Genomic DNA, 13,145 nt, shown 5'->3' with positions numbered 1-13,145 from the left:
ACACTGTCTCATTTTAATATAGCATACTGTTAGAGTAATTGAGCACACATTTAACATGTATGCTTTTCTTATACCACACATAGTACTGATGAGACTAGAAAGACTTCTTAGTTAATTGGGAATTGAAGCCTTCTTGCATTCTATTTTAATTTTCCTCCTTGCCCCCAACTCTGTCATTTGTTTTCGACCCTCGATTCCCTGAATAAAGCCTGGTGATAAGCATATATTAGTCGCACCTGAGTATAAGTCACAGGCGCATCCAAACTATGAAAAGAAAATGAGAGTTAGAGTCGACGGAATACTGTATTAATCTTCCTGGTTGTTAACATTGGCCTGACAACGTATATTTAATGTCATGTTTTCCTGTCACTGTCCCCACACAGGACCAAAGACTCTTCAGAGAGAGATGGCTTACATCCCGAGCACCTTGCTAAAAGGCCCTGCACCATCAGTCCCAGCCCACGCTTCAGTCCCAGCACAGGACTCCCTGCTCACCCCCCTCCCAATGGCCTTCCCACACACCCTCCCAATGGCCTGCCGCACCCACAAAACCCCCAAATGGGACCTCAGCACTACCGCTTGGAGGACATGGCGCTGGCACACCAATATAGGGATGCTTACAGACATAATGAACACAGAGATGGCCGAGAAAGACACCGACAAACAGGTAGAGCACTTAACTGGGCATTCGTTCATGACGTGATCACAGGACACACTTTATGGTCAAATACTAAAGGGAGACCAAAAGTGGGGTGTATGTCAGGAACAATGACCAGTTGTCAGTCCACTGTGTTAATCCATGTGGCCGTGTGGCTATATAAAGCCCGCAGCCTTACATACCCATGTGCTACAACTGCAGCAACTATATATGCATCATACTGCTTCACCCAAAAAGAAAGATGCATTCCCAGCCAAACCGACCCCCAGATTGGTTACAAGCCTATTGTGCTAACTGGAAAGTACATGCCAATATGCAGGCCTGGAATGAAATATTTTCATGGATGGGTCTGGTTCCTGAGTGATTATTCACTCATCCATCAGCCTGATCAATACGATCAACCTGGAACTTTTGTGTTCCAGCATGTTTGTTCCGCACTACTGAAACATTAGAGAAGTGAGCTACTTGACTAAGTTTGTCCAGTTCATGAGCAGGTGCTTCAATGCATTTGTTTTAATAACATGGCAGCTTTGATTTTTATAGCCTTTCTTGATTCCCCAGTGTACATAATGAGCATTTTCATGTTTTTCTGCCACAGCAGTACATGGAGCCCGCCAGGAGGAAGTGATTGACCACCGTCTTACAGATCGAGAGTGGGCAGAAGAATGGAAACACCTGGATAATGTAGGTGTCCTCATGCTTGCCATCTAAACGTAGACAAACATTGACATGCACACAGTTTGACAACACTTATTTTCAGGAAAGGCACATTATTCCACACGTAGAGCAGCGCGCAAAAGCTACACACACACAATCATGCAAAGAAACAGGGCCCCAGATGGAGCTGGAGACCTAGCAGAGAGTAGCTCCAGCTGGGCCGAGCAGCTGAGACAAGAGCTGCAGTCATGGAGCGAACCGGCCAGGCCTGGACCCCTGCCAAATTAGAAACACTTGACTGAAGTAAATATAGCGCACTGAGAGGGGAGGGATGGGCGGAGAGTGACGAACGGCGGCAAAAACCCAGCAAGGCAACAAGGAGCAAGAAATTTCAACGTTCTTAATGTGCCATGGTGAAGGTCGAACGTATTAGGAGCATTTAGTTGGAACAGATGCGATGACAAAACTGGTACTGTGCATAAAAGTAACACTGCAATGTGAGGAAAAAGAGAACTAAGAGAAAATCTGGTGAGTTGGCAGCAAATCGAGCAGAAGGGTGGAAGAAATCGGCTCAACCTTTTCATCTGCAGCCCAGCTGTTACATTATTATTGCAATGCTCTTACAGTTTCTATCTACCACGTGGACAGTAAGGATTGGAGCCCATCATTTATTTTGTCAAGGTATTGAAGGCTTTTGCATTTAGTTGCCCAGAACTAGAAAATAGACTACTAGTTGCTGTCTTTTAAACCTTTTACTAAGATGTTCACTGATATTCTTTCCTCAATCCTCTAAATTGTCATTGCTGCTACTTAATGATATCAGTTTTGAAGTTTGACTTCTTGTAAAGCCCGTATTGAGTGCTCGACAAGTGATTGACATGCCGGGCACGCTGGGTTCGTTCATTTTCAACACAGATCATCTGAGTTTTGGGTCACGGGGTGCTGGAATCTATCCCATCTTATTTTGGACTTAATGCTGAGTAGCTCACCTGTCAGTTACCCATACAGAGAGGGACAACCATTCACACCAACGTTTGACAGCCTTTGTGTTCCGGATCACATGTTGGGACAGAAAACATCCTAATTTTCCAAACAACAGTGAAAATGAGATATTTTTATGAATATGCATAGTGTTTCGAACCTGAGATGTTCATTTAAGATGCTATTCATTATGATAGTGGATGCATATTTTCCCACCTTTGTTCACTTCAGCTCCTGAATTGTATCATGGACATGGTAGAGAAGACACGCCGCTCTCTGACCGTGCTGCGACGCTGCCAGGAGGCGGATCGGGAGGAGATGAATCATTGGATACGGCGCTACAGCGACGTGGAGGAGATGAAAAAAGGTGGGAGCAACGGACAGCACTGCCTTCCTCCTCCTCTTCCTCCTACTCCTCATCACAACTCCGCCTCCAACACAGCTAGCAGCAGTGAGACACTGCCCAAAGGAGCTTCTTCCGCTGCCGAAAGGCAGACAGGCAGACAGACAGGTAGACAAACACACACAGGGGATATTTGGAAAAGAGAAATACTTAGTATCAAGGTAGGGTCTATTTGAAGATCTTTTCCAGGGACATTAAGTACAGAAAGTGATACCGAGTGCATATTGAGAGGTAGTCTTGACTGTATTGGTGTAGTATATTAGGATAATGCAACGCGCAAACACTTTCATTATGGAAATATGAGGGTTAAATATGTTTAGCTGCATCTCCCAAAGTTTCAGTATTGAGAAGATCTCCATTTCTTTTGTGAGGGAAAAGAAAAGTTTTCAGAAAAGTAAGTTTGCTGCACAATATTTAGTCGAGCTTGCTTTTAGGTGAGTTTTTGGATCAATGTGCCGTGGTTGTGGAGGCAATGCACCTGTGGCAAAGCGTGTATATAGCCAGGTTGCTTTGTTATTTGTCTTCAGGTCATCTACAGTGTCTCATCATATTCCTGGCTAACACCCATAGAATTCCGATGGAGTTTAAGTCAGGCGAGTTTGCTGGCCAATTATTCATAGTTACACAATGGTCATTAAATCAGATTTTGATTTGTGTGGCAGTGTAGGCAGGGTCCAACTCCTGCTGGAAAATAAAAATCGTTATCTTCATACAGCTTGTGAGGAGAAAGAAATAATTCTAGATTTTCTGGCAGAGGGCTCTGTTAAATGTAGACTTGAGAAAAGAAACTTAATCTGAAATACAAGCATCAAAGGTTTGAGAATGTCAAATACATAATATATAAAATGGCTACAATTTATTATGATATTTAAACAAATTGAAGCACCTCTTTATGCACAATGTTTAGGCAGTTAATTTATTAGACCCACATGTATGTTTCAGAGATCCACAGAGACTTTCTACACAGACCTCCATCTGGATACTTGCCAGAAGAAATTTGGAGAAAAGCTGGTAAGAACCAAATTTCCAACTTTTCTAAATAATGTAGAACTGCACTGACATTACGCTTAAAAAAACCCTTGTACTCACTCAAAACAGACACAATCATACATTTCACAATAAAATGTCACCATCTCACCCTTATCCATAAAAGTTCCGTTTATACCAAGTTGGACAGTATTTAGCTTTACTGTGTCAAATCGTGTCTGTGCACTTTACCGATTTTGGATGTAAATTGTCAAAGGCCAGTGAGATTGGCCAGTGTCACTTCCCTCAATTTTTTGGATTGACTTAATGACTTGATGGTGCTGGCAAAATACCAAAACTGATTAAGGGTTTGACTGTAGTGCTTGGTGGAAACATGGCTCGAGACATAAAGGACAGAGGCCTGACAGTCACAGGTCCACGAGGCCAGATGAATGAAGGCCCTCTGAAAAATTCTGGCTAAATGCCCTCCATCTGTAACCACTATGAAAGGCCACTGCAGTTAAGCTTCAGTGAAAATGCAGACAAGCCTGGGGGCAGGCCACAGCAACACAGAACAGTTTTATATTCTAAAGCAGGGGTGTCAGACTCGGGTTGGTTCGCGGGCCACTTTAACGTCAACTTGATTTCACGTGGGCTGGACCATTTTAGATATAATATTTAGATTATATTGGTAGGGCAAATTTGACTAATGCAGTCGAGATTGCCAAAAACGAGATGTAAGTTAGTACGTATCTTTCTTTTTTTTTGTAATTCCTCTAAATCAAGGGTGTCAGACTCAGGTTAGTTCGCGGGCCGCTTTAACGTCGACTTGATTTCACGTGGGCCGGACCATTTTAGATATAATATTTAGATTTTTTTTATAAATGGATTAAAAGAACTGGATTAAAACCCCTAAATATTCAGTTTTTTTATAGATCTAAAACAATGTTTATTTTATATTTTTTATATTACAAAATTATTTTTGAACTAAAAACACAGAAAAAAATGATTAAAAAATTACAATTATTGATTTAAAAGGAGGAAAATCAGGAAATGTAATATACATCTATACTCTTCATTTTAATTTGATTCTAAAACAGAACGTCGCCACTCATGATTTACTTTCCCGGGCCACACAAAATGATGCCGTGGGCCAGATTTGGCCCCCGGGCCGCCACTTTGACACATGTATTCTAAAGAAACTCCCAAGATACTCCATTTGAAACATTAAAAAAATGTCTTGCCTTTGTTCACGATCCCCAAAGCAATGTGAATAAATATATCAAATAAATGAATAAATACAAATATGGAAGTGGATAACCATCAATTATCATTCCAAACTGATGAAGTATTGGATATACTTCTGTTTCCTGTACTGCATGTTCAATAAAGCACACTCGTGGAATCATCTGGTTCCAACCTATTTTCAGTCTTGTCAAAGGGAAATTATTTATATTCATAATCTTTACACTTAGCTCCGGTGGGGCAAATATGCTGCTGCTGTTGGCTAATTATTACACTGCATTTTCACAAGCAGAAAAAAAGCTGTTTTAACTGCAGTTGTTTTTCATACAGGTACAACAGGCATCCCGCTTTCCCCAGCACTAAAGCACCTCCAAAACAAGCAGGGTGAGTAACATACAGTACTTCAATCAAAGAATTTTACCATCAGTGTGTACTTGTGTGTAAGTGTGTATAACCAGGTAGACTTTTAATTAAAAGCTGACACAGACTGTTTTCTCGGATTGAGTTCAGTTTGAGAGACTGCTATGATTTGGGGACTAAAAAGGATCTGGTCTGTGAAAAGACTTGGCAAAGCCCTGTGGAATTATAATGTTAATATTGCTGCCCGTGTGTTTTTCATTAAGTGCTAATTGCCCTAGCATCTGCTATGCACTCTCCTTGATAAGAATTAATTAAATTTGCAAACCTATCTTGGTGGTGCATGCATTAGGGGTGATAATTGAGCTTGAGATAATGCAGATAATGCTTGAGGGGAGAGAATAAAGAGGGGGAGACATGAAAGGGTAAGGAAATAGGAGGAGAAATGAAATGGAGGATTAAGGTAATGTTCCAAAGAGGCATAGAACGGAGACTTGTCTAATTTTATATGCATGGGAATTTGAAAGGCACTATCTACCTATCTATCTATCTGTTTCTCTCTCTCTCTCTCACCTCGAATACTCTGATCCTAGAAGTATAGAACTATGCAAAATATATTTTAGTGAGAGGTACAATACACACTCCATGCTGACACCAAAATGAATTATTCATTTAGTCTTGTTTTTTTCCAGATATTATAACTGTGTAAATAAAAGGCCTTGTTTTTCATTATATCCTGGAAGCCTGACAATAATACACGTGTTGAAAATGGATGAAAGTGCACAACTTCAAAAACGTTATACTACAGGAGCATCATAGTAAAAAATAAGCAATACCAAAACACTGGAGCTTATTCAGGTTGCTTAGTGCCTGAGGATTTGTTACTCCATCCAGATAACAGAAGGACAATGAGGCAAATAGGGAATCCCATGATGGCGACAGAACAGCCAAGCTGGTGACAAAACTTCGGAGGCATCTGCTGTCCTCTGCTATGAGTCCAGATTGTGTCGGATTTCATCACTGACTGTCGGGGTGTTTACTATATCTGGCATAAATGTTCAAATCTTGGATGGCGTGCATCTGTTAGCCAAGCGACGACAAAAAAGCAGCTTAAAGAGCTTCAATAAATTATGGCCTGTCCTTTCTTCTCTCCATTTCCTGTTCTTAGAGGAAGCCGTGAATGAAGTGAAGCGACAGGCAATGTCAGAGCTGCAAAAGGCTGTTTCAGATGCTGAGAGGAAAGCCCATGAGATGATTTCAGCGGAACGCTCTAAAATGGAGAGGGCCCTGGCTGAGGCCAAGAGACAAGCCTCCGAAGACGCTCTAACAGTCATCAACCAGCAGGAAGATTCCAGTGAAGTGAGTATCACAGACAACACTACCTTCCACTTTGCCTCAATTTACATTTTTTAATTAGCTAGTGGTATTTTTCCCTTATGAGCTTCTGGTTGGCCGATGTGGTAAAGTCACAAACAGAGTAGAAAGTGTACTTTCAGCTCTTAATTGAATGGTAAAATCAGTCAAAGGCATGAATATAAAATGAAAGCACTTCCAAGCAGCTTCTGTGGGTTCAAGGGACAGACTCAACATAGAGTCGAGTAGTAGACATGACTTTCAGATTTGCTCAAAGTATTTTAAGTAGGCAATTGACGATTGGGCCACCTGATGGTGCCACTCGGCTACGGTATGATTCTGAATGACAATGATCGTCTGTCCTTCTGTGTGCCCTGAGGCTGACTGGAGCGACCAGTCTAGAGTGTAGTCTGGCTTTTGGCCAAAGTCAGCTGGGATAGGCTCCAGCAACCCCACAACCTTGCGAGGTTGAGCAGTATGGATGATGAGTGAATGAGAGTCAATTGGCAAATTTCTTCGATCTCTCTCTCAGGTGGAGAAAATCATGTTTAAACACAAAATGTGTGTTTAAAGACAAAAACGACCAAACGCCCGGTCACGATTGCATTCGTTTGGGTAAAATAGTACCTTGATCAAATGTCTGCCCCCACTAAGGCTTGTCATTTCCGAGAAAAACTGATTGCACACGATTTTCTCCACTGGTGAGTGAGCTCATGATAAAGTATTGTTTTTAGCTTTTTAGATCCAACTTTATTTGTTCAAAATGGCTTTGGAGGTTATAGTCCCGAGTTTCCTCAACAGCATTATTCCCACCAAGAGCTCACATGCCATTTTATTACCTGGCGACCGCGGTTTCACGGCCATGTTCGTCTAACAGCTCTTGGCTGGACCCCACTGTGGTTCCATCATGGCAACAGAAGCAGTCCAGTTGTTTGTTTAATAATGGCAGACAGACCCAGATGGTCAGAGCAGAGTGCCAGACTGAGGCCATTCCAGAGCAGATGACCACCACCTGCTGGTGACTCAAACCAGAGCGGAGTCATGGATCCAATAGATTTAGCAGGAATGCCATGAATCATGTTAGAAACACACATTTAACAGTGTCACGTCTTGGAGACAAAAAGAGACTTATTTTTATCAACCGTCTGTCTTCCCACTGTCTCGCCAGAGTTGCTGGAACTGCGGGAGGAAAGCCAGCGAAACGTGCAGCGGCTGCAACACTGCTCGCTATTGCGGCTCATTCTGCCAACACAAAGACTGGGAAAGGCACCACCATGTCTGTGGTCAAGGCCCGCAGGGCCTTCCAGGGGGCAGCGGTGTACCTCTTGGTACCCCTTCCTCCTCCTCGGCATCCAACGCACCTCCGTCCCATTCGCAAAGCACCCCTCCGGGCCCGCTGTCGCTCGCGGGCCAGGGCAGCATCGTATCCGGGGCGGGTAGTGGCAGCGGAAGTATGTCGGCCAGCCCCAAAGAGAGCAGTTCGAGTAGTGCCTCTCGCTCTACCACTCCAGCCACACCCGCTCTACTTGATGCCACATCTCGCTGACGTCTGTTCCTTGACATTTAACTGTCCTGTTTTGACAGTGGCACTCTCCACACAAAACCAAACTGAGGAATCTTCATCTCACATTGACCCCTTTTCTTTCCGCACGGTTTAGCTCTTATTCCTTCTTTAGTTCTGATCACGGAAGCCCTGAAAACATATATTCTGGCTTTGGGAATCATTGCAGTGCTGTTTGTTCTGTTCAAAAGCACAATTGTGGGTGACAGTAACATATAATGTTTGCTGACAGCCTGGAGAGTTGACTAACATATGCGCTTAAAAGCTGTAGGGATGACGAGCCCATTGAACACTTCAGTTTCCCAATGATATAGCCCCAATGAGAGCACCCAGACCTGTTATGTGCACTAACAGTCCTGTTCTTTTACAGAGTCCAAATGCTAAGAGGCTAAGGAAAATGACGTTTTTAATTTCCCCCTTGAACAGGATGAGCTAAGGGGAAAGAAAACCAATGATGCCATTCCTCAGAAAAACAACTTAGTAGTATTTATAACACATTTCTTTCTGGCTTTAAGAGGAAACCAAGAACAGTCCAAATATTCTAAATAATAGAAAAAAAATATGATGTTGACGTGGATTTCCATGATAATGAGTTTTAACTGCTAACTACCTTGCTAGCGAGCCAAGAAAAATCTACGCCGGACTCACCTCTCGAAACCATTGTGAACCCAAATGAATTCAAAGATGAAAAACAACATGATCCAAACCTTTGTATTACACTGCCAAAGTGAGTAGAAGATAAGGAGAAGCACTCGTAACCAAACGCAAAGCAACATCACCTCCTCGGCAGATAAGGCGCCCCATGAGAGGAAGAGAGTGAGAGCCAGGCTGCCATGTCGCTGCCTTCTGCACTGTGGACAGAATTCTGCAATCCTTCATTGATGGCCCAGACTAGTGAATATATGGATAATGCTGTGAACGACTTGGCCAAACGCACCCAGGCTTCACCCCAGTGAAATTTGTTCAAGAGTGGTCAACAAAAGGAGGAATGGAAAAGCTACATGGATTCAATGACGATATCGTGACAAACACGTCAATGTAGCTACCAAAAACCTCAACGCTTGTAAGGGCAATTGCATACCGTGGATACAGATGCAACAATTGTATCTTATCTCCAACAGTGCGCTGATATTTACCTTTACAAACACATCTTTTCCAAAGCACGATGAACAGAGCTCAGAGAAGGGCAGTGCAGACTCTCCTCTTTTTCTACCTCCCTTCATCCCACGTCTCCGACACGCCCCGGCCTGACTACTTGACTCTAGTCTGCCGACCCCACCCAGCCTGCTTTGGACTTTACGTCAGAGCAGGACAAAACGGGAAAGGGATCAAACCTGCTTGTAGATATTGTTCCTTTTTTGCATTTTTCAATAGTCTGATGTCACTCATGTACACATGCCCCTTGTGTATATCTGGAAAATGACTTTTTTTTTGTAATTGTTGTTGTTTGCCTGTGTTCTGGGTTTATTCTGTTAACTTTCATTTTCCTCGTCAACAGAAATGCGTAGTGGTCATCTAGCAAGGACGATTGTCTACTACGGGAAGCCATGCATTGTTCTTTTTTTTTAAATTTGTTGTATCTATATTAATGAGATGAAACCCCTCTTGTAGAATATTTTGTATTCTTTGAATTGTAAGACAGTGAAAGGACAGAGGTGCAATATGAAGATAATTCAGCTACTGAATGGAACCTCAGCAACTGCCCATAGGGTGTCATATAATATAGATACATATAAATATATTTAAAGTAACATCAGTAACTTAATGTGAATGTACATAGTAATTTAAAGAGGTCCAAAAATGTGTTTGCCAAATAACAGAAACCTTTAAAGTTTAATGTTCAGAAAATGATTTTCTCACAGTATGTTTGTTTCTCCAATGTATCAGTTGTTATTTTTTCTTTTCTTTTTTTTCTTTTTTAGATACAATGACTCAAATGCTTTTCTTCGGTGGAATATGTGTAAGGAAATAGATTCTGACAGTTCAATTGTGCATGAAGTGCATGACTTCCAGGATTACATAAATTAGGCTTTAGCAAACTAGGATACTGAAGATATGTCTATCACATTGTCGACAGATGAGTATGATTCTTTACTCTTATGAATGATGGGCAAATATCTTCAGTGTCGTTCATTTCCTTCCGCACCAGATTTTGTTCTGTCCCGCAGGAGGCGACGCAAATCATATGGTCCATTTCTTGTTTCATTTGAGTCCTGTGGAATGTTACCGCTCATTTAGAATAGTTCCTCTGTTACCATTTCTCTTTACCTGTTAAAATATGTTTGTTATTCCCATCTGCAGTAAAGTTTCAGATTAGAACTGAACAATTAGACAGTATTCAGATAAAGTAAAGCCAACAACAGAAGGTAATTCTACTCCTGTTTTTGGTAATTGGTTGTCACTTGTCAGGATCTTTTTTTGTTTTTTGTTTTGGTATTTTTTTTTTCTGTTGTCTTTTGTCACACAGCTTTTGAGCTTCCCCTCGGTTGATTGAATGCCCTGGGGTTTTTCTTAGTGGAAAAGGGCCACATGGTGACATTCGAGCAAATTTGGTCCCATAAACACTTTAAAACTCCCAACATATGGCTATATTAAATGAGCACATTATTTAAAGATGATCTGGTGCTTACGGTGCAAATAAGCTGCAAGCTTCTCCTGCATCTACGTGTAGCATTTTTTTTGTATTCGCGACAGAATGGCCTCCTTGATGTGGTGTTGACTTTTTCAACACTAGGGCACTCTTTTCACTTGCTACCTCCTGAGACCATACAGCTAAGCACGGGAGAGCTTCACGTGGACTTTGAAAAGATGGCTGAGTGCAGACATAGATGCACACCGGTCCATTGGTCAGCTCTTTGGGTATTGAAAGGCCTTGCCACTGTAATTGTTTCTATCAGACGTCTCATTTTATGACCTGTCAATGAAAAAAAAGACAACCAAACATATCACTGAACACAGCATTGATCATGACAAGTCATTTGTCATCCAAAACCAATAAAAGCGCAGACCAAAGTACTCCTGCATTGCCATAACTAGCTTTGACCTTTTGTTGTGATGACAAACTAGATAGGAAAAGGCTTGTTCTTCATTACAGTTAACCAAAGTGTCTGAGATGCAAACAGTTAGAGAACAGGAACCAAGGGTGAACCAGGTGGGTTTTAAATGTTCAGAGGCCATTTGAAATTGTGTTTTCGTGACAATGATTAAAGCATCTCCTTTGGAAAGACAGCTGTTTGTATATATTCCAACAGTTGCAAAGCAGAAATTAAATTCCTGAATGCTGAGCATGTGTTCCACTGTGATTAGAGTTTTTTTTCTTTTTTTAATAGATTACGTATATTTAAAAAAAACATGTTACCAACATCTCTGTACTTGAAACCCTCGAAGCTTTAATAAAACATCCCAGGCAGACAATTTACATACAATTTACAGTATGTAGTGGCAGTTTCTATCTTAGCTCACTGTTTGTATACAATATCAGCATTAAAACAATATTATGGTGGCAACTCCTTTCAAACATTGTTGCTTGTGCACCGGTGTCTGCATAGAAGCTCTCAAAAAAAACCAAACCGAACAGACCACTTATAAATGACCAAAATAAAACCAAAAGCTATTTGCTTCCATTGTACTTGAGGTATTTTTTTTCCAAACATTAACTGAGAGTTTAGAAGGTGGATGTAATGTTTAAATCTAGATTCACATAAAGCAAGCAGACCTGAAGAGGAACTGTATTGTTGTCGTGACAATATGTTCATGTAATTGTCTGATACATTGTGACATCAAACAAATAAGATTTGTCATCTATTTTCTCTGCAGACTGTGACATTTAATAGGCTGTGCTCTTGTGAATACCTTTCAAGGCTCTCCATTTAACACCAGTCATTTTTGATCTGTTGACTGCATATGGGAAAAGAGCATGTTTAAGAAAACAAAACAAAAAACAAAAAAAGCAGGTTGTCATTCTAAATCAGAAACCATAACTCAAGGCTCATTTGAAGTGAAGACGCACACATCTTGAAGGCTAATATGGTAAAGTCTGATACAGCACTTGTGTACTCCCCCAAAACGTAATGGCTCAGAATGGTCCCGTTTTTACCTTTACATAAACTGAAAAAGAGGGTGTTTGAAAGCATTCTATACTGTATTGTGCAATACACTATGACATTAAAGAAAAAAATTCTGTAGGAAGGCCGATGGAAAATCTTTCTGATTTTTAAAAAATTCTTTTTCCAAGTTCCTGTTGCCGTTTTTAGATGAAGTAAACTGTGCCAGAGGAATTAAATTCTAACTTTTTTTTCTTGCATGCTTTCCTCCCTGTTGCTAAAACCGCTCTTTAACTGTTCGCTCTGTTGGATGTGTGACGCTGTAAAACATTCTAATTCAGGTTATTGTCTGTGTTGAACAATGTAACTGTGTAATTAAAAGATGAAATGAAAACTCACGTTCAGTCTTTTTACACTTTTAATATATTCAGCATATATAATACAAAATCACTGGCAAAGTACAATACTAGCTCATTCATCAAAGTTAAATAGGCATCTTTTTCAAAATGAACAATATGCATTACTGACCAGAACATGGATATCAATATTTTGTACACAAATTGACTTGTTTATTACTTTTTTACCATTCCAGGCCACTTATTTAACACATTTGCTGCCATTGATAGTGAGTGCTAAATGTCTGATCTAGTTTTGCTGGTAAGGCCCAACATACGTTCATTCTGTTACTGGAATACCCAGACAAAAACCAAACAAGCCTGGAGAGAACGTGCAAGCTCCTCACAGTGAGAAACGACCTGGGATCGGACCCTCGACCCCAGAACTGTGAGGCCGACACACTAAACCACTCGGTAACCGTCCTGCCACAATAATTATTCCAATAATATTAAAAAATAGGATTACTCATGTTAATAAATATGCACTCATTCATTTTAAAATGATAATAATTATACTAATGTTTAA

At 40.9% G+C, this 13,145-nt stretch overlaps 1 protein-coding gene across 10 annotated transcripts in view; it reads left to right on the top strand.

Annotated features, from left to right (window-relative positions):
• cbfa2t3 (CBFA2/RUNX1 partner transcriptional co-repressor 3) overlaps window positions 1-10,576 on the top strand; it is a 98,955-nt gene extending 88,379 nt beyond the window's left edge. For 8 of the 10 annotated variants that reach the window (XM_077626403.1, XM_077626394.1, XM_077626380.1 and 5 more), the window contains 7 exons: window positions 384-667; window positions 1,257-1,342; window positions 2,528-2,807; window positions 3,642-3,710; window positions 5,241-5,294; window positions 6,436-6,626; window positions 7,789-10,576. In XM_077626403.1, coding sequence (XP_077482529.1) covers window positions 384-667; window positions 1,257-1,342; window positions 2,528-2,807; window positions 3,642-3,710; window positions 5,241-5,294; window positions 6,436-6,626; window positions 7,789-8,166 — 1,342 coding nt within the window. In that variant the 3' untranslated portion in view covers window positions 8,167-10,576. The remainder of the gene's footprint in view (window positions 1-383; window positions 668-1,256; window positions 1,343-2,527; window positions 2,808-3,641; window positions 3,711-5,240; window positions 5,295-6,435; window positions 6,627-7,788) is intronic. The other 2 variants (XM_077626342.1, XM_077626353.1) reach the window with 2 other exon arrangements.
• The last annotated feature ends 2,569 nt before the right edge of the window (window positions 10,577-13,145 follow it).

This window comes from Stigmatopora argus, chromosome 2, assembly GCF_051989625.1.
Source record: "Stigmatopora argus isolate UIUO_Sarg chromosome 2, RoL_Sarg_1.0, whole genome shotgun sequence".
NCBI lineage: Eukaryota > Metazoa > Chordata > Actinopteri > Syngnathiformes > Syngnathidae > Stigmatopora > Stigmatopora argus.
This window is presented reverse-complemented; position numbering and strand designations above follow the sequence as displayed.